This window comes from Ascaphus truei, chromosome 5 (genome assembly GCF_040206685.1).
Source record: "Ascaphus truei isolate aAscTru1 chromosome 5, aAscTru1.hap1, whole genome shotgun sequence".
NCBI classification, from domain to species: domain Eukaryota; kingdom Metazoa; phylum Chordata; class Amphibia; order Anura; family Ascaphidae; genus Ascaphus; species Ascaphus truei.
In genome coordinates this window covers 167,841,316-167,866,393 of record NC_134487.1, presented here as the reverse complement: position 1 = coordinate 167,866,393, position 25,078 = coordinate 167,841,316, and the positions used below count along the sequence as shown (strand labels likewise).

Below are 25,078 nucleotides of genomic sequence, written 5' to 3'. Positions count from 1 at the left end.
TTTACATATCAGGACATAATAACAAGCATCTGTTCCTTAGCAGGTCTTAAAATTAGGTAAATACAACCTCAGATGAACAACAACACATGACATATTACACAGTGTCATGATTTATTTAACAAAAATAAAGCCAAAATGGAGAAGCCATGTGTGGAAAAACTAAGTACACCCTTACTGCTTCCATAGGAATTAAGATGCTAAATAGCAGACAGGTGCTGCTAATCAAAGTGTGACCACCTCAATAAAGGCCGAAGTTTTAGCAGTGTGCTGGTCTGGAGCATTCAGGTGTGTTTTAACACAATGCCAAGGAGGAAAGACATCAGCAATGATCTTAGAGAAGCAATTGTTGCTGCCCATCAATCTGGGAAGGGTTATAAGGCCATTTCCAAACAATTTAAATTCCATAATTCTACAGTGAGAAAGATAATTCAAAAGTGGAAAACATTCAAGACAGTGGCCAATTCACCCCATGGTCAAACCGTGCAATGCTCAGAGAAATTGCAAAAAAAAACAAGAGTTATATGTCGGACTCTACAGGCCTCAGTTTGCATGTCAGATGTTAAAGTTCATGACAGTACAATTAGAAAAAGACAAGTATGGTTTGTTTGGAAGGGTTGCCAGGAGAAAGCCTCTTCTCTCTAAAAAGAACATGGCAGCATGGCTTAGGTTTGCAAAGTTGCATCTGAACAAACCACAAGACTTCTGGAACAATGTCCTTTGGACAGGCGAGACCAAAGTGGAGATGTTTGGCCATAATGCACAGCGCCACATTTGGCGAAAACCAAACATAGCATATCAGTACAAACACCTCATACCAACTGTCAAGCACAGTGGTGGAGGGGTAATTATTTGGGCTTGTTTTTCAGCCACAGGACCTGGGAACTTGCAGTCATTGAGTTGACCATGATCGCCTCTGTATACCAAAGTATTCTAGAGTCAAATATGAGGCCATCTGTCCGACAGCTAAAGCTTGGCCTAAATTGGGTCATGCAACGGGACAATGATCCCAAGCACACCAGCAAATCTATAACAGAATGGCTGAAAAAGAAAAGAATCAAGGTGTTGCAATGGCCCAGTCAAAGTCCAGACCTCAACCCGATTGAAATGCTGTGGCTGGACCTTAAGAGAGCAGTGCATAAACAAATGAACAAAACACACAAAACCCCACAAGCTCTTTTTGGGAACCCCTGAGCCCCACAATATATATATATATATATATATATATATATATATATATATATATATATATATATATATATATATATATATATATATATATATATATATATATATATATATATATATATATATATATATATATATATATAAAAAATGGTTATTGAGGCAAAAAGTGACACTGTGTGCTCATTTGCATGTCATTTCCCAGAATCCCTTGCTGCAGTGGAAGTGCTGTATGCTGGGTGATAATGGGGAAAGGCGGGGTTGCAGACCTGCCTAAGACATGCAGATGAGCATACAGCTATATTTGCATATTTGCTTTCCTGTGGAGGGTTTTTGTCACTTTTTTTACTCACCATAACTTAACTCAGTATTATGGTTTAGCCTATCCCATAGCCTCTCTTGCTTTCCCAGTAAAATCAACCCCACACTGATGAGACCCATCAAGGTCGAAACAGCTGTCTGTGGGTGGTTTTCTGGGTATGCACCTTAACCCTGGCTGTGCTCAAAGCTGTGACCATGCAGCAAGCTTAAGCCTATTGGGAACCATGTTAAAAATGGTTATTGAGGCAAAAAGTGACACTGTGTGCTCATTTGCATGTCATTTCCCAGAATCCCTTGCTGCAGTGGAAGTGCTGTATGCTGGGTGATAATGGGGAAAGGCGGGGTTGCAGACCTGCCTAAGACATGCAGATGAGCATACAGCTATATTTGTATGTATATATATATATATATATATATATATATATATATATATATATATATATATATATATATATATATATATATATATATATATATATTAGTGGTTGACAAATCACCAAAAAATCTACTCGCCACACAAAAAAATCTATTCGCCACCTAGTACCAAACGTGTGCTGCTTGGGCCAATATTTACTCGCCCGGGGGTTAAATCCACTCGCCCGGGGCGAGCAAATGTATAGGTTTGTCGAACATTGTATGTATATATATATGTATGTATATATATATATATATATATATATATATATATATATATATATATATATATATATATATGTATGTATATATATATATATATATATGTATATATATGTATATATATATATATATATATATATATATATATATGTATATATATATATACATATATATATATATATATATATATATATATATGTATGTATATATATATATATATATATATATATATATATATATATAGTGTTCGACAAACCTATACATTTGCCCGCCCCGGGCGAGTGGATTTAACATCGTGGCGCGCTCCTATTGGCCCAAGCAGCACATGTTTGGTACTAGGTGGCGAGTAGATTTTTTTGTGTGGCGAGTAGATTTTTTGGTGATTTGTCGACCACTGTGTATATATATATATATGCAAATATAACTGTATGCTCATCTGCATGTCTTAGGCAGGTCTGCAACCCCGCCTTTCCCCATTATCACCCAGCATACAGCACTTCCACTGCAGCAAGGAATTCTGGGAAATGACATGCAAATGAGCACACAGTGTCACTTTTTGCCTCAATAACCATTTTTAACATGGTTCCCTATAGGCTTAAGCTTGCTGCATGGTCACAGCTTTGAGCACAGCCAGGGTTAAGGTGCATACCCAGAAAACCACCCACAGACAGCTGTTTCGACCTTGATGGGTCTCATCAGTGTGGGGTTGATTTTACTGGGAAAGCAAGAGAGGCTATGGGATAGGCTAAACCATAATACTGAGGTAAGTTATGGTGAGTAAAAAAAGTGACAAAAACCCTCCACAGGAAAGCAAATATGCAAATATAAATTATGTTATGCTGGGTGATAATGGGGAAAGGCGGGGTTGCAGACCTGCCTAAGACATGCAGATGAGCATACAGTTATATTTGCATATTTGCTTTCCTGTGGAGGGTTTTTGTCACTTTTTTTACTCACCATAACTTAACTCAGTATTATGGTTTATATATATATATATATATATATATATATATATATATATATATATATAATGTATGTATATAAGTGTCAAAAAGGAGAGCTATTGAGCGTGGCATATGTATACAACAATCGACAGAGAAGCCCAATTCTATATGACAAAAATACACAGTAAAATACTTATATATTCTCTTGAAAAAGGGCTTCTCTGTCGTTTGTCATAAACCAATTCCCACAAACCTCAATGAACTGAAGCAACGCTGTAAAGAGTGGGCCAAAATTCCTCCACAACGATGTGAAAGACTGATGAAGTCATACAGAAAACGATTACTTCAAGTTATTGCTGCTAAAGGTGGTTATACAAGCTATTGAATCATAAGGTGTACTTAGTTTTTCACACATGGCTTCTCCATTTTTGCTTTATTTTTGTTAAATAAATCATGACACGGTGTAATATATCATGTGTTGTTGTTCATCTGAGGTTGTATTTACCTAATTTTTACACCTGCTAAGGAACAGATGATATGTCCTGATATGTAAAACCATAGAATTCAAAGAGGGTGTACTTTCTTTTTCACGTGTGTGTGTGTGTGTGTGTGTGTGTGTGTGTGTGTGTGTGTGATTTTTTTTTTAGATAACCCGCTCAAACAAATGACACAAAAAGTGATACTTTGTCAACATTTAATGATTCACAAATGATTCATTATTCAATATCCATGTGTGAAAAAGTATGTGGACCTTTACATTCAGTACCTGATGCCACCCCCTTAAGCAGAAATGACTTCAACTAAGCGCACGTATGGTTTCCATAATAAACTCAATAGGAGCTCCGATCTAACGAGTGTAGAAAAAAAGCTGCAATTAAACCGTTTTTGGAAGTCGAGTCGCTTCACATAGATTAGTAGTTTTTGCATACATTGCCACCCTAAACCTTGCCCCCCCTCCCCCCCGTCATGGCTGCCCTCACCCGACCCGTTTTGTACACACACCCCACTCCTAGAAAAGCTGCATGCAGATTGCGGTGAAGCGCTGTAAACGCAACGCCAGGTGCTCGTGCAGCGGGACCTTAGCCTTATTTTCTAGCATACTGTTACAGAACGCAATACACTATTGGAGACCCTGGAATTTCCTATACCTGTGTGGTAGTGAGTTGAAGTCTGTCTGAAGCAGCAACAGGATGTTTGGATAATGGACAGATTTGATTGCAGGTACTGTAGCCCAGTTAGCGTGACCATTTTCCTAAACTGCAGTAAAGCCTTTAGACCCCATTTGAACCCTGGCTTTCTTCCATTGTTTAAATGTAACTTTGTGTGCATCTCTTCCATGCATCCACGAATGAAGAAATATTAATGCTTTGAAATTGCTCTCACCACTCCTAATGATATTATAAAGAAAGCGTTTTGCATGTTTTATATTTTTAATTTCTATTATAACTGGAATAATTACTTATTTAGTCAGATTAGCAACATGTACAATAAAGGGAAAATACACAAACTTGGCAAATATTTAAGCACAGAATGGGAGGGATTTGAACAGTTGAACCGATTACAACTCAGAATAAATACTGTAGTCTTTATTCACAGATAATATACTACATTTGTAATCTGGATATCACACAGCGGAAGAAAGGACGGCATTTTGGTTATCAACATGCGTTCCTTTTTCTTATTGTAAAATTGAACTAGTGATATGTATAGCATTACATTGTGTGACACGTTCATTCTTGGTTTGGTTGCTTTAGTGCACTCACACACTGTAACAGATATATCCCCTATTTTAGTAGCGTTTGTGGTTATAGCGCAGAAATAAGCCTATTTGCTGTGTGTGTGTGTGTATATGTGTATATATATATATATATATATATTTATATTTATGTGTGTGTATATATATATTTTTATATATATATATATATATATATATATATATATATATATATATATATATATATATATATATATATATATAAATAAACAAAATTCTATATAATGTATTAATTGCAGCACTGCTGCAATAAATATTTTTGCAAGTCTCTCACTCTGTCTCCCTCTCTCGCTCTTTCTCTCCATATTTAATCTGTTTCCTTTTGTTAAATCACGCCGTCTGCTTCTCATCTGATCTGCTGAGTGATAACTAAAGCACATTTGGTACAGCAGAATGATTTTTGGCAGCGACTTTATTTTCATCCCTCTTCCTATTCTTAAATGCTTGAAAAAGATTGAATAGCCAGTCTCAACGTGATTATTGGCAGATTACTTTCATACCTCTTCCCAGTCGTCTCATTTAAGTACTGTTCTGAATTGCTTCATTGTGGTCCACGATACACATTTTCACAGGTGATTTTGCTTTTATGCAGCTTCCTGCCGACCTTTCCAAGATGCACCTTACAGACAATCCACATGCACAGGCGACACACGTCCCTTCCAGCCAATCAGGATGCAGCATTGCAAGCGACTCCGGAAGCAGCAGCTTATCGGACATCTACCAGGTAACATAATGTGCCATTCATAAGTCTGGCTTTGTGCTAATAGAGCGTTAAAGACATAGAAGAGTCCTAATAGTTGTATCAGTGTTTGAGAAGTGTTTGCTATTTCCAGGTTGTCATACCTTTTTAATGGACAATCTTTCTCATTCAAATTAACTGCAGCAACAGCAAGAAGGGGCTATGAGTACTAAGTGAATATGCAATTTGTGATGATGCAACAAGACCATAGCTCGCAATTCCATGCTCTCTAGGTTGATGTTTACCTTTTCTTTCTGTACCTGTATGAACATTGTTTTCCTATTTCATTAGGAGTTAAACTATGAAATGTTTTGGATAGAGACATTCTGCCTTACATTTTTATTTATATTTCTTTTTAAAGAATGCGTGTTAGACTGTTAGTGCTAATTACATAAAAATGTAAGCAAGGGTAAAAAAAATGAATAAAAAGGCGAATAATGGCAATAATTGGCCACATGTGTTACAACACTTGTCTCACTCAGTCAAAATGTGAGCAAAGACAAAGTCAATTATAGGGCATAAACATTCCACCTGTACGTCCGACATCTATTGATCCTTGGAAAGATCTAAGCACTGCGTTTGTGTATTTATATGTTTGTACCCGTAAATATATTGACCGTTAAACATTTTATGCCATTTTGAACCCTTGGGGATGTCTCCTGTGTATTTGCTCAGCAGAAAATGCATTGAAAAATAACTGCTTCTACAGCAGCCATTCTCTGAAGCATTGCAAATTGAGAACTAGCACAAAAATAATAGAAACCAAAAATCAATCTGACCAGCATGTAAATTCCAATAAAAGGGGCTGGAACAAGACATAAATCTCAGGAGGTCGCTGCAAAGTGATGATATGCTAAACTGTGTTCCTAAAGACTGTGTAAGTACAAGTAGTACAGTGTAATACTCTGCAGTGGTGGAATTAACTATAAAATTGTGACGGCTGGTTTAAATGTTGTCCAGTTTCCCAGCAAAAGTAGTTTTGGGGGAAATAATATTGATAACTTTATTTCAAATAGCGCTTTCTCCTGAGTGTACTCAAAACGCTGAATATTTACCGTACACAGCACTGTACATAGAATTTTACAGACACATACCCTGCCCTGAAAAGCTTAGCGCGCGTAACCACTTGCAGCATACAAACTAAGGACACATGCACGCGCAACTCTGGTCCCGTGCCCGCACGTGCAGCAACAAGAACTTTAATAATCAAGCATTAGAATCCTCTGCTTTGGTGCCTGAGGCACATGGAGATAGTGACTTGCCCAAGGTCACAAAGAGTTGACACTAAGATTTATACCAGACTCCTCTGCTTCAAAGTCAGTGTTAGTCTTTCAGCCCAGGAAATGGCACTGTACACGTAACCCTCCTCACCTGGTTCTAAAGGAGGTCATATCAGATTAACTATACACATTGGCAGTGCCCAGTACCTCCTTTGCAGGCTGTTGGGTAGGTGCAGGCTGGGCATGAATAAGCGGATATGAAAAAGATGGACGCAAGGAACTTTTATAAAAACAAAAAGGAGCTTTATTGGAAATCCGTTTATAATGCTCCACAGATATAGACATAGAGTACTTCATACTTGACAGAAACTCGTGGTAAAACATTTTACTCTGGACTTCACGCCCTGGTAGTTCTCACTCCTGTGCTGGGGTGGTACTTAAACGCATTACTGTAAAATTTACTATCTTTTGTATTTTCGCAGCAGCATTTTGTATACAGGAAATAGGCCTTACTCAGTGTCACTGTAACTTGTGAGAGGCCTATATTATACACCAAAAATACCGGGGTTGAACTGAACACGACTAGATATGATAAAATATAATTTATTCCTTGAAAAAGGTGAACACACAAGATATACAAATAACAGGCAAAATATAGACACTTAAAGGTTTGGACAAGAAAGCCATCAGGATACAGGATGGGTTTAGATGTAGACATCACGAAAATACATGAAGACAACTGAGTATAGGACTGACACTGGTTTATAAGCAATTCCAGTCATAAATCAGTGGTGAGGTTGATAGTCTTACTCCAGAGTAAAACTCCTCCCACCCCAGGATGTTTAAAAACGGCTTTTCCTATCTTAATAACTTCATAACTTCAGTTCAGTAATACTTACTGGCACGCGAGATATATTAATACATTTCGGCACGCATGACGCTCCCAGTGAGACTAAATATTACCGTGTAATACTAAAATTAAGAGAGATATTAATATCTATCTTTAAGTACCTGCTAGACATCATGTGTCTGTAATCATTATGTGCGAATCGGTCCCACGAATACACACATGTAGCTTTTAGCACGTTCAGCCGAGGACATCTCATAATATTCTTATATTTAATAAGGTCGCTCATTCTGATATCTCCTTCTGTAACCGCACCCCTGGCCCCCATAACCCCTTGTCAAGAAATCCTTTGAAGCTGGGCCTCCTGTGTAGAGAACATTTGTCACAGGTGCTATATTTCACACCCAATGCTCCAGACCTGGGTCCTAGCTGTCTCTACCAGCAATATACCCTTGGCCTGCCAATTAGGTATTAACATACAACAAACCCCTTCTGTACTTTTCACACCCAACTTCAATCAAGCCTTTTGAAGCCCAGATATTTCTGAAAAGACACCACACATATTTGTATTTTCCTAAACTGTAGCTCATTAACCCCTTAAGCCTCCCGCATCAATCCCAGTGTATGTGTTGGTGCAAACACTGGAACAGAAACAATACATTTTTACAGGGGAATATACATTAGGATGCTGAAGCAAGGTAAAAACACATTACTGGACCACAGTCCAGTTAACCCCTTGCTTCCCAGGTGAGAGTAGGGGGTGGCCAAATGGGGTGTAACCCCTTTAATCCCGGGCCAAACCCCCTCTCCCATGACACTCAGTACTTCATTCTCCCAACACTGTGACCAAATTTGGTATCATCATGTGTCTTCCAGCTTAACACTGATGTCATACTTCCTTATGTACGTATAAGGAACTATCCTAGTTATTATCAGATTTGATTGCATCAGCTTTACCATGTAGTTGTCAATTGCAACTGTCTGTCACTCGCTGGCCCTTCCCCAGACATTTAGGAAAAAGAAGGGATCCAGCGCTTCACGGATTTCTTAATAAAGAAAATTTATTGTGCCACACAACGTTTCGACCTACAGGTCTTTATCAAGTGACTAGGCATACACAAATGAGGATCTACCCAGTATATATATATCCTCTAAAATTACCACTAAACAGGTGAAAAACAAGTTAAAATTACCCCCCGCTGACCCCAATCCGCCTCCCATGATCAGTCCTATGTTCATACAGTGCCCAAACAGTTCGTGGTAGTCTGCTTCCGGTTCCTTGATCTTCTTCCGGTTTTGCGTTCCAGTGATGTCATTATCTTCTTCTGCGCATGCGCCGTCCGTGCTTGCGTTCCAGCGTCGTCTCCCTCTCTCCGTCGGTCAGGTCTGACGTCTGCCAACACGTTCCGATTGGCTCTCTCCTCCTCGTCATCCTGTGGGTGGTGTTTACTCATCTTGTGAGTCACACGTCTTTCCTCTTTCTTCGCCGTGGTTTTGGGAGATTCTTCTGTGTCCTCCGTCGTCATGGTGATCTTGCTGCGATCCTTAATATGTTAATTTCTTGTTTGTAGTGTGCATTCTTCTATGGCTAGTAGTGAAATGTCTATCCTTTAATACACATAGAAAAAATCATTGTATGTGATCAGGGGTGGCATTATGTAGTGTGAACAAGTGCAAGAAGTGATATTAAGTGCATAAAAACAATATTTAATAAAAACTTTTGGAGTGCTTGCCAATCTGTTCTGTTACTTACTCACCTGAGTGGTAGTACAGGTGATGCGTTTATTAATTATGAATTTTGCACCACTTCTTGGGTGACAAAATACATTGCCTGTCATTAGGCTATTGCATACCGAGCAATTAAAACACTTATAGCAGCCTGGTTTTGGGTCACTTAGAAAGTGTGTACCCACGTAATGTTCCTGTTTGTCTGCTTTAATAAGAATATCCTTGATATTTTCTCCTCTTTGATAGGCAAATCTAGGTGTTTCTTTACATATTTGGCCTAATGTCAGATCTGCTTGAAGAATTTTCAAATGTTTTTGTATGGTTTTTTTACAAATCTACTTGCAGTTGTGTATTTACTGACAAAGATCATTTTTTCCTCATTTTCAACTGGCCTGTTTTCCTCTAGTGGTTCTTTTTCCAATGATTTTTCCACTATGGAAGCTTTATGTCCTCTTTCTAGGAACCTTGTTTTTATCTCCTTTATGGTTCTGGCCAAGTGTGAGGGTCTGTCAACTATTTTTCCCGCCCTTATTTTTTGTGAGTAGGGTAACATTCTTTTTAATGAATCTGGATGAAAACTAGACCCATGTAGTGTGGAATTCCTATCAGTGGGTTTCCGGAATAGGTCTGTATGCAATTCATTTCCCCTATACGTGCTTAAAACATCTAAGTATGATATCTGTGATTTACTCCAATTTTTAGTAAACTTAACTGGCGTAGATAGTTCTGCCAAGTATGTGAAAAACTCAATTAGTTCGTTTTCAGTTCCCTCCCAGATGAAAGAGGTCGTCTATATAGCGACAATTAAAGAGCATCTTACTAAAAAATTGTGTGCCATAGATGTATTGTTCCTCAAAATGGGTCATTTATAAATTCGCATATGACGGTGCTACATTGCTACCCATGGCGTACCTGCTGTTTGCAAATAAAAATTTGTCTCAAATTTGAAATAATTCTTGTGTAAAATAAAATGTAACAGGAGCATGATATAGTCAGTCAGTTGGTGGGCCTTTTTTGTGATGCCTTTCTAATTTTTCTCTGACCACATGTAAGCCTTCTGTGTGAGGGATGATCGTATAGAGACTGGTGACATCCATGGTCACCAGAAATATGTCTTTATCATTGAGCTCAATAGATCTTATTATTTTGTTCAGAAAATCAAATGTGTCTCTGATATATGATCTTCCCTCTAACACTAATGGCTGTAAAAATGTATCTACAAACATCGACAATGGTTGGTTGATGGAATTTGTAGCCGATATGATCGGTCTACCTGGGGGGTTGTGTAGACTCTTATGTATCTTTGGTAAAAGATATAGTACTGGACGGCGTGGGTGCTCCATTGTTAAAAATTCAATCTCCTTTTCAGTAAGCCATGTGTTACCCAAACCTAGTTGTAAAATTTGTTTTATTTCTTCTTGATATGAGTTTGTTGGGTCGTGTGTTAATTTAATATAACAGTTAGTATCTGCTAATTGTCTATGGGCTTCTGTCCTGTACTGTGCATAGTTTTGAAGAACTAGTGCCCCTCCTTTGTCTGCTCTTTTTAAGATAATTTTTGTGTTGTCGGCCAATTGTTTTAAAAACTTTTTTTGACTAATGTTAAGGTTGTAATGTATATGATGCCTTTTCTTAAAATATGCATTATCATGTTTTACCAAGTTCACATAAGCTTGTACTGCTGAATTCTTAACAGGAGGTACAAAATTAGATTTTAGCTTACATACCGTTTCTTTAGTCAAACCTTGTGTGGCTGCTGCTGTTTCATGGCCGGTGTCCTGTTAAGGAAAAAAGATTTGAGATTAAGTTTTTTTCCATCTTAAAAAGTTCCACCTCTAAATCAAATCTATTAGCTGTAGTGGTGGGTACTAATGAGGGACCTCTAGACAGAACTTCTAATTCTGTATTGGACAGTGAGTAGTCAGAAAGATTAATAACAAGGCTATGCACACTACTTATTGCCGGGGTCTCAAGATGGGTGGTGTCCGTGGGTTTGTGTCTCTCCCTCCTTGTCTTTTTTCCTTTGCCTTTGTTCTGTCCCTCTTCCTCTGCCTAAAAAAGAAGAAGAATTGGAGGATCCTGGTGTCTGTCCCCGTGTCTCATCAGCAGATGAACTGGCCTCTTGGTCACTGGAAAGATCTTCTCCTCTTTTTTGAATCTTTTTTGCCTTTCCTTTCTTTGTGAACCTGGTGCGTTTATCTTGTTTAGTCCATACATATACACTATTTTCTTTGTAGTCTCCTACTACCTTTTTGAACTTCTGTTTTTTAAAGTGGATTAAGTCCTTTCTTAAATTATCAGATTTGATTGCATCAGCTTTACCATTTAGTTGTCAATAGCAACTGTCTGTCACTCGCTGGCCCTTCCCCAGACATCTCAGCACAGCTGTATGGCCTCCCTGTCTCTCTAGGTTCTGGCCTTATTCTATGTAAAAAGATCTACAGAACATTCCTTTGCTTGCCAGAATAATTATTGTATGCATCTGCTCCTATATTCCAATCAACCCTAATTACAATATAAAAAATATGAATATTAGTGAAAATGTTAGTTACCCACCGAAAAAGATAAATTGACAGTTCCTTGCATAGGGATTGCAATGCCCACTTGTTGAATGCGCTCCTGGATTAGCAACCCACTATTATATACCGCACACACATTCCCAGCACGCTCTAACTCCAAAACCCATAACATTATATATATATATATATATATATATATATATATATATATATATATATATATATATATATATATATATATATATTTATGTCAAAAGGAGTGCTACTGAGCGTGGCCAATGCACACAAACAAAAGACAGGGGTGGCCAATGCATACAAACAAAAGACAGGGGTGCCCAATGCTACTTCCAATTGACAAAACATATAGAGTAATAAGTATAAAGTTTAAATACTTCAATAATAATGATATTTACTTGGCTCACCCCTCCCCACCTTTTTAACATAGGAGGTTCTGGCATTTTGCTGAATGGACAGGACTCACTGTGGTTGCTTCCCCTCATACAGAGGTAAAGGAAGGGTTTACAGTTTAGTGTTAGGACCTGCATTATTTTGGTTATACCTTGACGTTTGGTATGCAGGCTTATAACGCTTTGGCCAAAGGGTTTAACTAAATAACCAAGTAAATATTATTATTATTGAAGTATTTAAACTTTATACTTATTACTCTATATGTTTTGTCAATTGGAATTAGTATTGGGTTACCCCTGTCTTTTGTTTGTATTATATACCGCATGGCTGGGCTAGTCCAAACATACTCGAGAGTTACTATCCTGAGAACTCCTTACCAAGAGCATGTTGCACCCTTACCAATAGTGAGAACAATTGTGGTCCCTTACTACTGGGGCTTACTTAAAGGGCACGTTCCTAACTGAAAACAATAAACAATGACAGAACATATATTAATATGACTTGATTATACACACAGACCTATTTACAGGACTCACAGTGAGGGCCCCAGTCAGAACTCTGAAGAACTTGCTACTAGAACATTGGATGGATCTATATATACCCTCTATACTCCCTGTAGTGACATCACTGGTCACAAGACATACAAGGGAGGGGCATAACTAGTAGTGCACGAATAGGGGCTACATACGGATATAAAAAAACTGAAGTGGGATCCCACAACATGAAATCTAAATTTAAAGCAAAACCAATTACTGCACAGATAAACCACTCCACGCCATGTTTACGCTTGGTTTCGCAGTAAAAACACTAATTCTTGAGGTTGAGCTGCGGTTAAGGAGTGCGTGGCCTCTTCTCGTAACTTCATGTGTATGGTTACCAGCAGTTATCTGTCTCAAAAAGCACTGAGGAAAAAAAATCACATTAACAGAAATATAGTTAAAATGTATAGATATCGTTAAACCACGCACACCATCTTCTCCCCATCAATCAAAGTAACAGTCCTACACGGTATCCCAGTAACATCTCTAATCTGAGCCACATTACTGCTGTGCAGAAATAGTTGCAATACTAATCCGTGTTATAATTGCTTTCATAATGGTTCCTTACAATAGAAGTTTATTTGCTGGCATTCAAAGTAGGTACTGTAGGATGTTCTGACTATGTTAGGACAGGTAGTGGTCGTTTATACTCAGGAACTGAAGATGGCTAATGAACAAAGTTTTAGTTGAGTGGCAGAATGTAGTTGTAGTGCTGCTTATATTCTGCAGGAGGTGGGATCTAGAACATATTCTGCGAATAAATCAGCAAATATGACTAAAGTAAATGCTGTAATGGAGTACATTTTTGCTTCACCAAACTTTGAGGAACTTGTGCTTTTATGTTCAAAGGGGAAAAAAAATGCATCAATGAGAGTTAAGGAGCCCCCAAAGTGGGTAAATGAGATGGCCATTCTAGGAAAGAGCGTTCCAAGTAAGCTTTCCATACTGTACCCACAAGAGATGTTGCGCAGTGTTAGCATATGAGGAGGAAATCATTACAGGAAATTGCTGATCTAAGAGGTTTTATAGCTGAACCAGAGCAACCCCACACATCTTGCATGTGTGAGTTGCTCTGTTCTTTAATTTTTTTTTTTTTTTTTTAAATCTTTGCTGATTATTGCTGTTCTGTTTTGGGAAAAAAAAATATATATATTTGCATAAATACAGTTCCACTTATTCTAACACATTTTGGTAAGTAAGCTGAAATATACCAGTATTCTGATTTTCTAATCCACCCCACAATACACTTATTTACAAGAGACCGCATGTATATGTATACATGTATAGACATATATATATATATATATATATATATATATATATATATATATATATATATATATAGTGTTGACAAACCTATACATTTGCACGCCCCGGGCGAGTGGATTTAACATCGTGGCGAGCTCCTATTGGCCCAAGCAGCACACGTGTGGTACTAGGTGGCGAGTAGATTATTTTGTTCGGCGAGTAGATTTTTTGCTGATTTGTCGACCATATATATATATACGTATATGTAAAATAACTCCTGTAAACCTTGTACAATTAGGGAGCACGAAATGTATCAAATAATTCCATTATTATTTTTTTTTCCTTAAATAAATCTGCTGCTGCTTGCTTCTGTTTGTTTGCAGCCAGGAGAATATAATAATATAATTTATATTCTCACCTTTTGCAGACTTTATTTTGTGTGGGGTAGAGAAGGTGCATCTCAAATGCACAATTGCTGATAGCAGTAAGTAGTTGAGGCCTAGTGAGGGTAGGAAATCAGCAGCCTACAGCCCCCACTCTCTGAAGTTTTGCCAGCTTTTATTAACAAGCCCCTTATTCCCACTGTTATAGTGAGCGCTGTTTGTTTAGTGCCCTGGAAAGTTTCCACTAGCTATTGGCTGCTTGTTCAAACACCATAAAATAAATGCCAGTGCCACCTAAATATATATTGAGATTACTTTTTCTTTGAGTGGGAGTAGTTTTGTTATTGGAGGCGAGACGGGGAAGGGCTCACACAATTCTAAGCTCTCTTTGTATTCCCAATATCTTACCCATCCTCACTCATAAACTGAAGGCACGAGTTAACAATGATGTTTAAGACATTTGCTGCCATGGGTGACTGCAACACATTGCAGCTTAAAAGGTTACGATCCTTCCTTGGCCCGGGGGTTGTTTATGGGTTCACCATAAATGTCAGGCCCCTCATAACTGCCTAACACCGAGATAAATTAGATGATATATATGTAAAAAATATAATTTAATTTTAATTTTGCTGCATTTGTACTGTTCAACTTGCTTATCCTTGCTTTGCCTGTTCACCTCTTTGTTATAGGGCCAATCCCTCCTAGGACCAAAGTGAACTAATTCCAGTGAGATGTTTAAGGTGCCTCATCTGTGTTATTGATGCCTATTTTTACACAACTCTGACACCTATAAGTATTTTTGATTTATTTTTTAAAGTTAGACCTTGGAAGGGTGTGATTCACTTTGCTGCCTTTGTTTGTCTGTCGCTGTGTGATCAGCAAGAGCGTCTACAGCCACAGCCCCCCCCCCCCACATCTCCCCTCATCTCTTTATTGGATCTCTGATAAGGACAGGGGGTGGCATATGGGTTGAGATGGGCGGAACAGTCAAAATCCGTTTTGCGGAATTTCCTGAGCTTTCCATTCAAAATCCGTTCTGTGGTGTAAAATCCGTCGACGGATTCTGCCCGTTTCAATCCGTACAGATTAATTTCAAAAGACGCCATTAGCTACAATCTGGTAGTGGATTTTATCAGTCCAATCTGCGGATTCTGTAATATGCGTGCGGATTTCTGAATCTGCGGATTGGATTCTTGAAATCCACCAGCGGATTGTGGAATCCGTGGATTGGATTGTGAATGATATTAAAAAAAAAAAAAAAAAAAAATGGAAAAGGCGATTCGCCCCCTTTTTGAGATTGATCCGTGCACAAAAGGAACCGACTGATCCGCGGTGGATCCAAATCCACTCAAAATGTGCCCATCTGTAGATATGGGAAAGAAAACACTAGATTGAAAAACATGCCCCCATTCAGAAGCCCCTAAGAAATTCAACTGGCTGGCTATGTTGGATTGCACCTTGAAAGTTTACCAAGTCTCAGAAGTGAACAGAAAAGCATTTCTCAGTCAGGCTCGTGGTCGTGTCTCGTGCCAACAAATGTTTGTTATGCCGATTTTCCTTCAGCTGGAATTGCACAACCGTAGCATGTGGCATGTGTCTTCATTCCAGCTGCTGAGCACAGAACAGAAGTGGAGCAGCAGTAGAGCTGTGCTTTCAATTTTGATAATCATGCAGTTTGGTGTTTGATCTGCAATCATGAATGAAAGAGGAATGCAACTGTTAGCCAGAAGAGTGATGTAAATGTGTGTTGATGTATGTGCGTGTATACGTCGTCACGTGTGCGCGTTGCGCACGAGAGAAGCGTGACGCGTCCGAGGGGGTGGAGCTAAGCTCCATGGCACTCTAGATGAGGTGCGCGCGCGCTCTATAGGCAGAGCGGGGGAGCGTGCACGCGCTGGTGCCAGAGTGGAGGTCTGAGGTAAGACAGGTAAGGAGGAATCACGTCGCAAAGGATGTGTTCCCCGATTCCTTACATATCGTTAGCATTAGGGGTTAACTTTCAGGGTTTTAGGGTAAGGGGTAAGGTTGGGGGTTAAGGTTTTTAGGGTAAAGATTAGCATTAGGCGTTAAGGTAACCCCCTAACCTTAAGTGGTAAAGCTGTACTGTATACATTAACTTGGGGAAGAAAAGGCCAGCAGCTACATGGCGGCGACAAAAGGTCCTAGACGCCGTCTATGCGGCCGTCCTATCTCTTGTTCTTTCAGATTAAAGATGAGATTTATATGTGCTCTGTTAACATCTTGTTGCTTGTGGCCTGTCGTGTTGTATCTAGAGCTTCTTTTCCATGTGACACTAGAAGTGCCCGTCAGCTTCTCTGATACATTTCTACGTGTATGACTGTGCTGCCTATACCCCATTACGCAGAATGTCTTCCCTTTTCTAAAATAGACCAGATTTCTCATTCTGTTTCACTCCTTCAGCACCAAAGGGGGGGGGGCGTTCATCATCTTGTTTCTGACATCACATTTTTTTGTGTTAGATATAAAGAAATACTTACAGTAAGTTGCAGGCTGAACCCACTATTGCAATACTGAAGCTGTTTTCTGGCACCATTATTTGCTGTTTTGCTATTGATGAGATATTTGGAATTATGGTGCTGTAGATGAGGAAGAAAACACTTTTTTTTCCAACTGTGTGAGGAATTTTAAATAAAGGTTTTGAGGTAAGGAATAAGGTACAAATGAATAAACTCGGCAATATTAAGTTTAAAAAAAAAAAAGACAGCACTTCATTCAATGCAATTAAAGTGCGTGTGTATGTGATTGGCACTGTCTACTGTAGGTGCAATAGGCACTTTGTGTATTGGGATAAAGGTGATGTGGGTTATTTTATATACTTGGCTAATAGCTGAGAGGATAAAAAAAGGATTCCTTCACCAAAATGTGAAGTACATTTGTCAGAGACTTAGTGTAGAATTCTGCCCCAACACTTGTGCTCTGATCATTGCGATTAATTACCCACCTTTCATCTCTGCTGCACACAAATGCTTCTCTGTGCTATGTTTTAGGGGCCATCCAGATGTGGGTCACAGTGTAGTTGGGGGACGTAGATTAGAGTGGGAGGGATGACCATTAGCCGCTCATTAACTAATCGTATCCTTACAATGTTATCAGAATTGAGGAATGTTATCAGAATTCCAAATATTTTCTGATAGGTTGAATAACTCAATACTGGAACCTTTGTTTAAAGGAGCAATCAATGCAATGTCTTGTATGGTTTTTTTTCCCTCTGAAATCAGTTCTGTAGTGATGGATAATACAACATTTTTACATTTGTATTTTTAATGAGTTTTAATATACTGAGCATCCTTGGATTTCTGTAGCAGGGTTTATCCCACCTCGCCATCAGTGCAATATCTTTGTAACACCTTCCAGTTTGTGATAATGTGTTGCCAATTATTCCCAGCAGTTTGAGCTGCAAACTGTAACAATAGATAATGTTACTGTAGTAATATAAGGAAACATTGTAGTTGCTGAGTTACACTGACTGAAGGATTGATTGAACCAGAAAGGTCGCCATTGAGGGAACCCAGGGAAGCAGGATCTTTGCTGATCAATCACGGGAGAATTAATTGAGCTGAAGTTTAGGGATTTCCTTTTTAATAAATGTAATCTAAAGCTGTATACTGTATATTTAAAAAAAAAAAAAGTGCACCTGGACTGCCTCTTTTAGGGGCAAGGTTTCTTATTCTCGGAAGCGGACTGTATATTGAATAGGGTTCAGTGTTCTGGAGCCATCAAAGTGCAATCCACAGTATTGAGTCTGAATCGGTGATACCTGTCATTAAAGTCATTACCCCGGGCATGACTCTGGGGCAGTGAGTCTACATCTTAAAGGGCAATCCATGCCGGGGGTTTTTTCCCTTTAATTTTTTTTTAAGTCCCTGATTGAAGCAGGGGGTCTCCGGAACTGAACCCCATTAATTTTTGGAGATAAGAGCCTCAGAAGGGGGTGCCAGTATCTCTGCAGTTTAAAGCTCCCCGTGTCACTTGGGCCAATAGGAAGCCGCACCGGAGTGACGTCACATCTTCCTATTGGCCTGCCCGGCCAGTGAGCGTTGAAAATCGGCCATAATGTGAACCCTGGAGTGGCTACCAGCACCCATTACAGAAGTAAGTACCTCCAGAAGCAGGGGGTTCCCGGAGCTGAAATTAAAAGGCTTTGGCTCCAGATCCTGTATTAAAGCAATGAAAAAGAAACACACCAAAAAATCGCTTGGATTGCTCCTGGGAACTCGTGTTTACAAATAGAAAGAGCCTCATTGCTGCTAAACAAGTCAGTTTAGATTAGTTGAATGTTATAGTGCCAAAAGGTTACTTGACATTCTACTGGCAATAATACCAATAGCCTTTACTGATCCCCAGTGATCTTTCCCAAACCTCTGTGCTTTGTCTTATGATTAATGAGTACTGTATATACATACATTTGTAATCCTGCCACCTTATTTGCCGCCATCATTACTGTTGAAGGAGACTGTTGCATTTATGTTTAGGGAAGTAAAAAGGACAGGGGAGCCAAGAGTCCAGGCAATCTGAATAAGAAAGTGGGGTTTCGTCCATTCCTGTGTTGATGATGGGGTCCTTTACAAATTAATATTTGGTTGAAACGATGTACTAACCTGTATTGCTAATTGTTATACAAATGCAAAATGCACTTTGTTTTTCTGATCATTTGTAATTAATTATTTTTTTCAGTTAAATGAAAAGGATGCTTAATAAAGTAGCAAGACACACTTTTCCAAGCTCTTGAAGCGTATTTAGTGAAACTTACATAGAGGAATATTTGTATGGATTGTAATGATGTATTTTATGTTTTTTTAATGGAATAAGTAAAATGTCATGAGTTTTTATGTTGGAGTGTGGAACTGGGGATTCAGTTACAGTATATGCCTTGATTTCAGTGCTTATAAATGAACAAAAAAAAGGCATGTATCAATAAGATTTTACCCCTCAAACACATCTCTGTTGTAAGTCAATTGGGATGCTAATCGATGTGATCACCATTAGCATGCACAGGATTGGAAGGTCCTACATCCTTCCATGGTCACTTTATTAATTTAGTCCAGGGCTCTCTACATTTAGGGGTTCTTCCATGTGATGTTATAAGTGAGACAGCAGCTTTAAAGCTGTAAGCAGATCCTTCCTCTAAATCAGGGATGCGTATAGTGGGGGGCGGGAGATTTTCTAGGGGGTCGCGGTGGCTACAGGGGTCACACACACTCCCTCGGGGCATTTAAATTGAATGCCGGTGAACCGCTCAAGGCGCTCTGCAGCTTCTCCTACCTGGCCTTCGGCAACGCGTCGCCATGGGAACCCGGCGTCAAATGACACTGCTGGGTCACGTGATGTCATGTTGCCATGACAACGGGACATCACATGACCCCGCAACGTCATTTGACGTTGTAGACAAGCAGGCGAGGGAGCGCAAGCCAGGAGGTGAGCAGGCATGGGGGCGCAGGATCAAAACTTTCACACCCCAGCTCTAAACCACCATGAGCCAGGACCAAATGGCAAAGTAATAACCCTGAGTTTTGTGATCAACTCTTCCTGGGATAAATAGTCAAATATATTTAGTATGGAGGCCTCATGAGCAGTATTGTAGTAATAGTACACTAGGGACATTGAGCAAGTTTTGGTGGATCAATATTGTAGCTGAGCTCATCAGTTGTACTTTTAGCAGACGTTCGTTTTAGGCAGAGACCAGCCACCCCTTTGTTTAATCCATAAAGACAATTGGGCACAGAGTCTTACCTCACCATTGATTCAGTATTTGTTAATATTTAATGATGTTACACAAGGGCAAGCAAGGTGATGGTAAATAATCTTTTCTTAATTGACTACTGCCTATTGTTACAGCACTCACAACTCTAGAAAATCAGGCCCGTCTTTGTGTCTTTGTGTGTGTGTGTGTGTGTGCGCGTGTGTATGTATAATATATAATGGATTTAAGACATAAGGTGGCATTGTGTGCTCATTTGCATGTCATTTCCCAGAATCCCTTGCTGCAGTGGAAACACTGTATGCTAGGTGATAATGATGAAAAGCAGGGTTGCAGACCTGTGAAGGTGCTCACAAATAATATTAGTATTTGCTATATCTCTCTATCTCTGTTCCTTTTTTCCCCTATGCCATAATTTCACCTTTGAGATGTCCCCCACCTGTCACTCAAGCATTGACTCTGAGCAGTGTCTAGTGGACGCTATATTAAACTAATGAAACCACCTCAGCTGCACGCTATGTACCCGATCTCTTACAAGCAGCGTTAACTCCAAACGTTTTATATAATTTTTGTTTTTTAGACGGGCACTAAGACTGGCGCATGCACGGCCAAGAAAGTGTGGTTAATAATTTTTTAGGCACCTACAAATGGGCAGTACAGTACTATCTGCTTGGTTTTGTTGCTTACTATTGCAGTATATTAGTTTTTTGTATTGGGGGAATTCCAAATAAGTAGTGATCAATTAAAAAACTTAAGACTACACCTCCCATTTTTTTTTTTTTTTAAAGAGAAACATTTTTAAACAATGTGCATAGGACTGTAGCACTTAGTATTGTTACATATAGTTTATTTGCACACAGAATTCTTTCCTTAGGTTTAAAGCACCGCTTTGAACAATTTTGATTGAAGTCATATGCATTCTTCCAAACGGCATTACTGCACTAGTTGTCCATTGTCTGTTCTTGTGTAATAAACATGAATGTCGATTTTCTTTTTACATTACATAATGACCCATATTTATTAAGTAGTGCTATTCCGGCGCCAGAGGAGACCGAACAGCTTATTTAAGTGAATGGGCCACAACGTGTCTACAAGCACAGTGTCTTGTGGAATAGGAGTGCTTGGAACTGTACATATGGGCCATTGTGTCATGTTGCCAAAACAAATATATCTAAAAAAAAATTTACATCTCAAAGTTTTAGTCCAACTCGCTCTAAACAAAAAAACGATAATTATCTCAGTGGATGGAAGTACAGTATGTTGCACATCCCGCACGCTTGTGTCTCTTGTGATTTGGAATGTGCATCCACCCATATATCCAATCATATGCTTGCTTAAAAATCGAAGAAGCATGTCTGCACTGTTGCTGAGAAACCCCTCAACTCTAAAGGGGCTCAAGAAAAATTATTCATACAAAAACCCCCGTCTTACAGTATTTCAGCTGACGTTTTTGTTGTATGATTATAACCTTGATCAATACGATCTGCTGCTATTCATGGAAAGTAAAAAAAAAAATGGCTGCCCGTTAAATAATTTCTAAAGAGATCTTTAAAAAAAAATAAGAAATAAGAAAAATTGCTTTCTAGTGTTTTTTGCAATGTGAAGCAAATGTTACATGGTTTTAGTGGGTTTGCAGCCCAGATACATTATGCCTTTAAAACGATCCCTAGCATATTGTAAAGGATATGTCGCCAGCTTCTTATCTTGAAAACAATTCGAGGTGCTTGTTATTCCTCTTGGCTTTTCTGTGGGCTCAGGAGAGGATAAGCTGAATGAATGCGCCGGGAGCATTAAAACACTCCTTTTTAATTCTGTGCCAAGACACTGTCCAAGCCAGGAAGAGTTCTACATTAGCTATGTGTATGTGCAGCAATGATGTAATGCACTGATTACACGGGAAAGGCTGCTGCTGCTGCAGTTCTCTGCTAAGTGTTCCCATTTGCACGGCAAAGCTTTTTATGATATGGCCACAATTCAGCTTTTCTAATTATGTAGTGTTCTAATACGGTTTCTTTTTAATATGAAGCAGTAGTCGCATGTTAACCGTTGACAATTTTTTCCCCCACATACATTTTTTTTTAAACTTTTTCGTGACTATCTTTAGAAGCTGTAGTCACGTGCTAGCCTTTGATGACCCATCTTATTTCTTTGTCTATAATTAGATTTGCATACAGATACATTTATATTTATATATTTGTACATGTGTATATACAAAAATAGCACATGTATGTATATCTTTATTTATATTGCGCCATTAATGTACATAGCACTTCACAGCAGTATTACATGTGATGAGGGCTGCCGGCCAATATGTATTGGGGGGGCTGGGGGAGAGTGAGAGGGGTGAGTCACGAAGAGGGAGTGAGAAGGAGGGGAGAGAAATGCATGAGATAAGGGTGGGAAGTAAAGGGGCAGAGTGAGGTGTGAAATGGGGGTTGGGGTTCGCAATACCGCCGAGGGGGGGTTGACGGACGGATGTAACTAGTCCTGGGTCCCGGGAAATCTGTCTGTGGCCTTGCATGTGATAATCATATAAATAACAAATACAAATAACACATAATGGGATGAAGTGCTTTCAGACATAAGTGACATTTAGGAAAAGGAGTCTTGCCCTGAAGAGCTTACAATCTAATGGGTAAGTACGAGGAACGTACAGAGAAAGTAGGACGGTGTTCTGGTAACTGCATCTGCAAGGAGCCAAGGTTTATGAATGAGGTGTATAGTATCAGCCACAGAGCTACTTTCATGCTTCGTTAAGGAGGTGGGTTTTAAGATTGGTCTTAAAGGTGGATAGAGAGGGTGCTAGTCACATATTGAGGGGAAGGGCATTACAGAGGTGTGTGGCAGTCCGTGAGAGAGGTTTAAGGTGGGAGGGGGCTTTAGACACAAAAGGGGCAGAGAGAAGAAATCCTTGAGTAGAACGCAAAAGTCGGGATGGTGTATAGCGAGAAATTAGAGCTGAGAGTAAGGAGGAGCAGAAGAGTGTAAGGCCTCGGTCCCGCTGCGCTCGTTGGCGCGGGCGGCTATGTCGCGAGTTCCCCACCAGCAGGGGAATCCTCGCGAGACGGTCCCGGTCCCCCCTGGCGGCACAGCTGACTACACGCTGTGGCGCGTCAGCCGCTAGGAGACACAAGAGAATGGTGTTTCCTAGCGTTGACGCGTCACGTGGTGTGGCTGTGAGCCAATGGGGAGGGGAGGCTTCGGGAGGAGGAGAGGCTTCGGGGAGCGGGGAGGAGTGTGGAGTGAAAGCAGGTGAGTGCCTGTCTGTGTGTGTGTGTCTGAGTGCGTGCGTGCCTGTCTGTGTGTATGTGTGTGCCTGAGTGCGTGAGTGCCTGCCTCTGTCTGTGTGTGTGTGTGAGTGCGTGAGTGCCTGCCTGTGTGTGCGCGCGTGTGTGTGTATGAGTGCGTGAGTGCCTGCCTGCCTGTGTGTGTGTGTGTATGTGTGTATGTATGAGTGCCTGCGTGTGTGTGTGTGTAGCAGCTCCAGCCCGAGTCCGTGGAGGGAGGGGGGGGAGAGTAGCAGCTCCCTCCTGCAGCCCGTGGAGGGAGGGGGGGGGAGAGTAGCGGGTCCCTCCTGCAGCCCGTGGAGGGAGGGGGGGTGAGTAGCAGCTCCCTCCTGCAGTCCGTGGAGGGAGGGGGGGGGAGAGTAGCGGGTCCCTCCTGCAGCCCGTGGAGGGAGGGGGGGTTGAGTAGCAGCTCCCTCCTGCAGTCCGTGGAGGGAGGGGGGGGGAGAGTAGGGGGTCCCTCCTGCAGCCCGGGGGGGGAGAGTAGCGGGTCCCTCCTGCAGCCCGTGGAGGGAGGGGGGGGGAGAGTAGCAGCTCCCTCCTGCAGTCTGTGGAGGGAGGGGGGGGGGAGAGTAGCAGCTCCCTCCTGCAGTCCGTGGAGGGAGGGGGGGGGAGAGTAGCAGCTCCCTCCTGCAGTCCGTGGAGGGAGGGGGGGGAGAGTAGCGGGTCCCTCCGCTCAAGCCACGCCCCCCCTCCCTGTCAAACCTCCCACTCCCGCCCACCTCCCGCTCCCTACAGACCGCATATCGCGGTCTGTGTATCTCAGCGCACCGCCTGTCAGCAGTGCGGGTGCGCTGACTCTGGGACCGGGGCCTTAGCCTAAAGCTTTAAAAGTGAGGAAGAGAATAGAGTGTGAGATGCAGGACTTGATAAGAAGAGTGTTTCTGGCAGAGTGTTTCTGGCAGCAGCGTTTAGGATAGATTTAGGGGAGACAGGTGAGAGGCAGGAAGGCTGGACAGCAGGAGGTTACAGTAGTCGAGACGGGAGAGAATGAGTGTCTGTATCAGAGTTTTAGCAGTCGAGCAACAGAGGAAAGGGCATATCTTTGTAATATTGCGGAGGACAAATCGACAGGTTTTAGCTACCTTTTGAATGTGAAAAAGGAGTCAAGTGTGACCCCTAGGCAGTGTGCTTGTGCTACTGGGTGTATGATAGTGTTTTCCACAGTAATGTGGAAGGTGGTAGTAGGGACCGGTTTGAGAGAAAACATGACAAGCTCTGTTTTTAACATGTTAAGTTTAAGTCGGCAGACGGCCATCCATGATGATACAGTGGAGAGACATTCAGAAACTTTGGTCTTGTCTGTACAGCAGGTGTAACGTCAGGGGTTGAAAAGTACATTTGTGTGTCATCATCAGCATAGAGGGGATATTTTAACCCAAAACATGTGATTAGGTCACCTAGAGAGTGTGTGTAAAGGGAAAAGAGAAGAGGTCCCAGGGCAGAGCCCTTGGTTACCCCCACTGAGAGATCGATAGAGGAGAAGGTGTTGGCAAAAGAGACACTGAAACTACGATGGGAGAGGAGATCCAGGATAGAGCTTTGTTACGAATACCAAGAGTATGGAGAATGTGAAGGAAAAGAGGT

At 40.5% G+C, this 25,078-nt stretch overlaps 1 protein-coding gene across 7 annotated transcripts in view; it reads left to right on the top strand.

Annotated features, from left to right (window-relative positions):
- The window catches only part of RAPGEF6 (Rap guanine nucleotide exchange factor 6), a 309,945-nt gene that overhangs the window by 201,772 nt on the left and 83,095 nt on the right, over nucleotides 1-25,078 (top strand). For all 7 annotated transcript variants that reach the window (XM_075601184.1, XM_075601185.1, XM_075601188.1 and 4 more), the window contains one exon: nucleotides 5,450-5,581. In XM_075601184.1, the coding sequence (XP_075457299.1) occupies nucleotides 5,450-5,581 (132 nt within the window). The remainder of the gene's footprint in view (nucleotides 1-5,449; nucleotides 5,582-25,078) is intronic.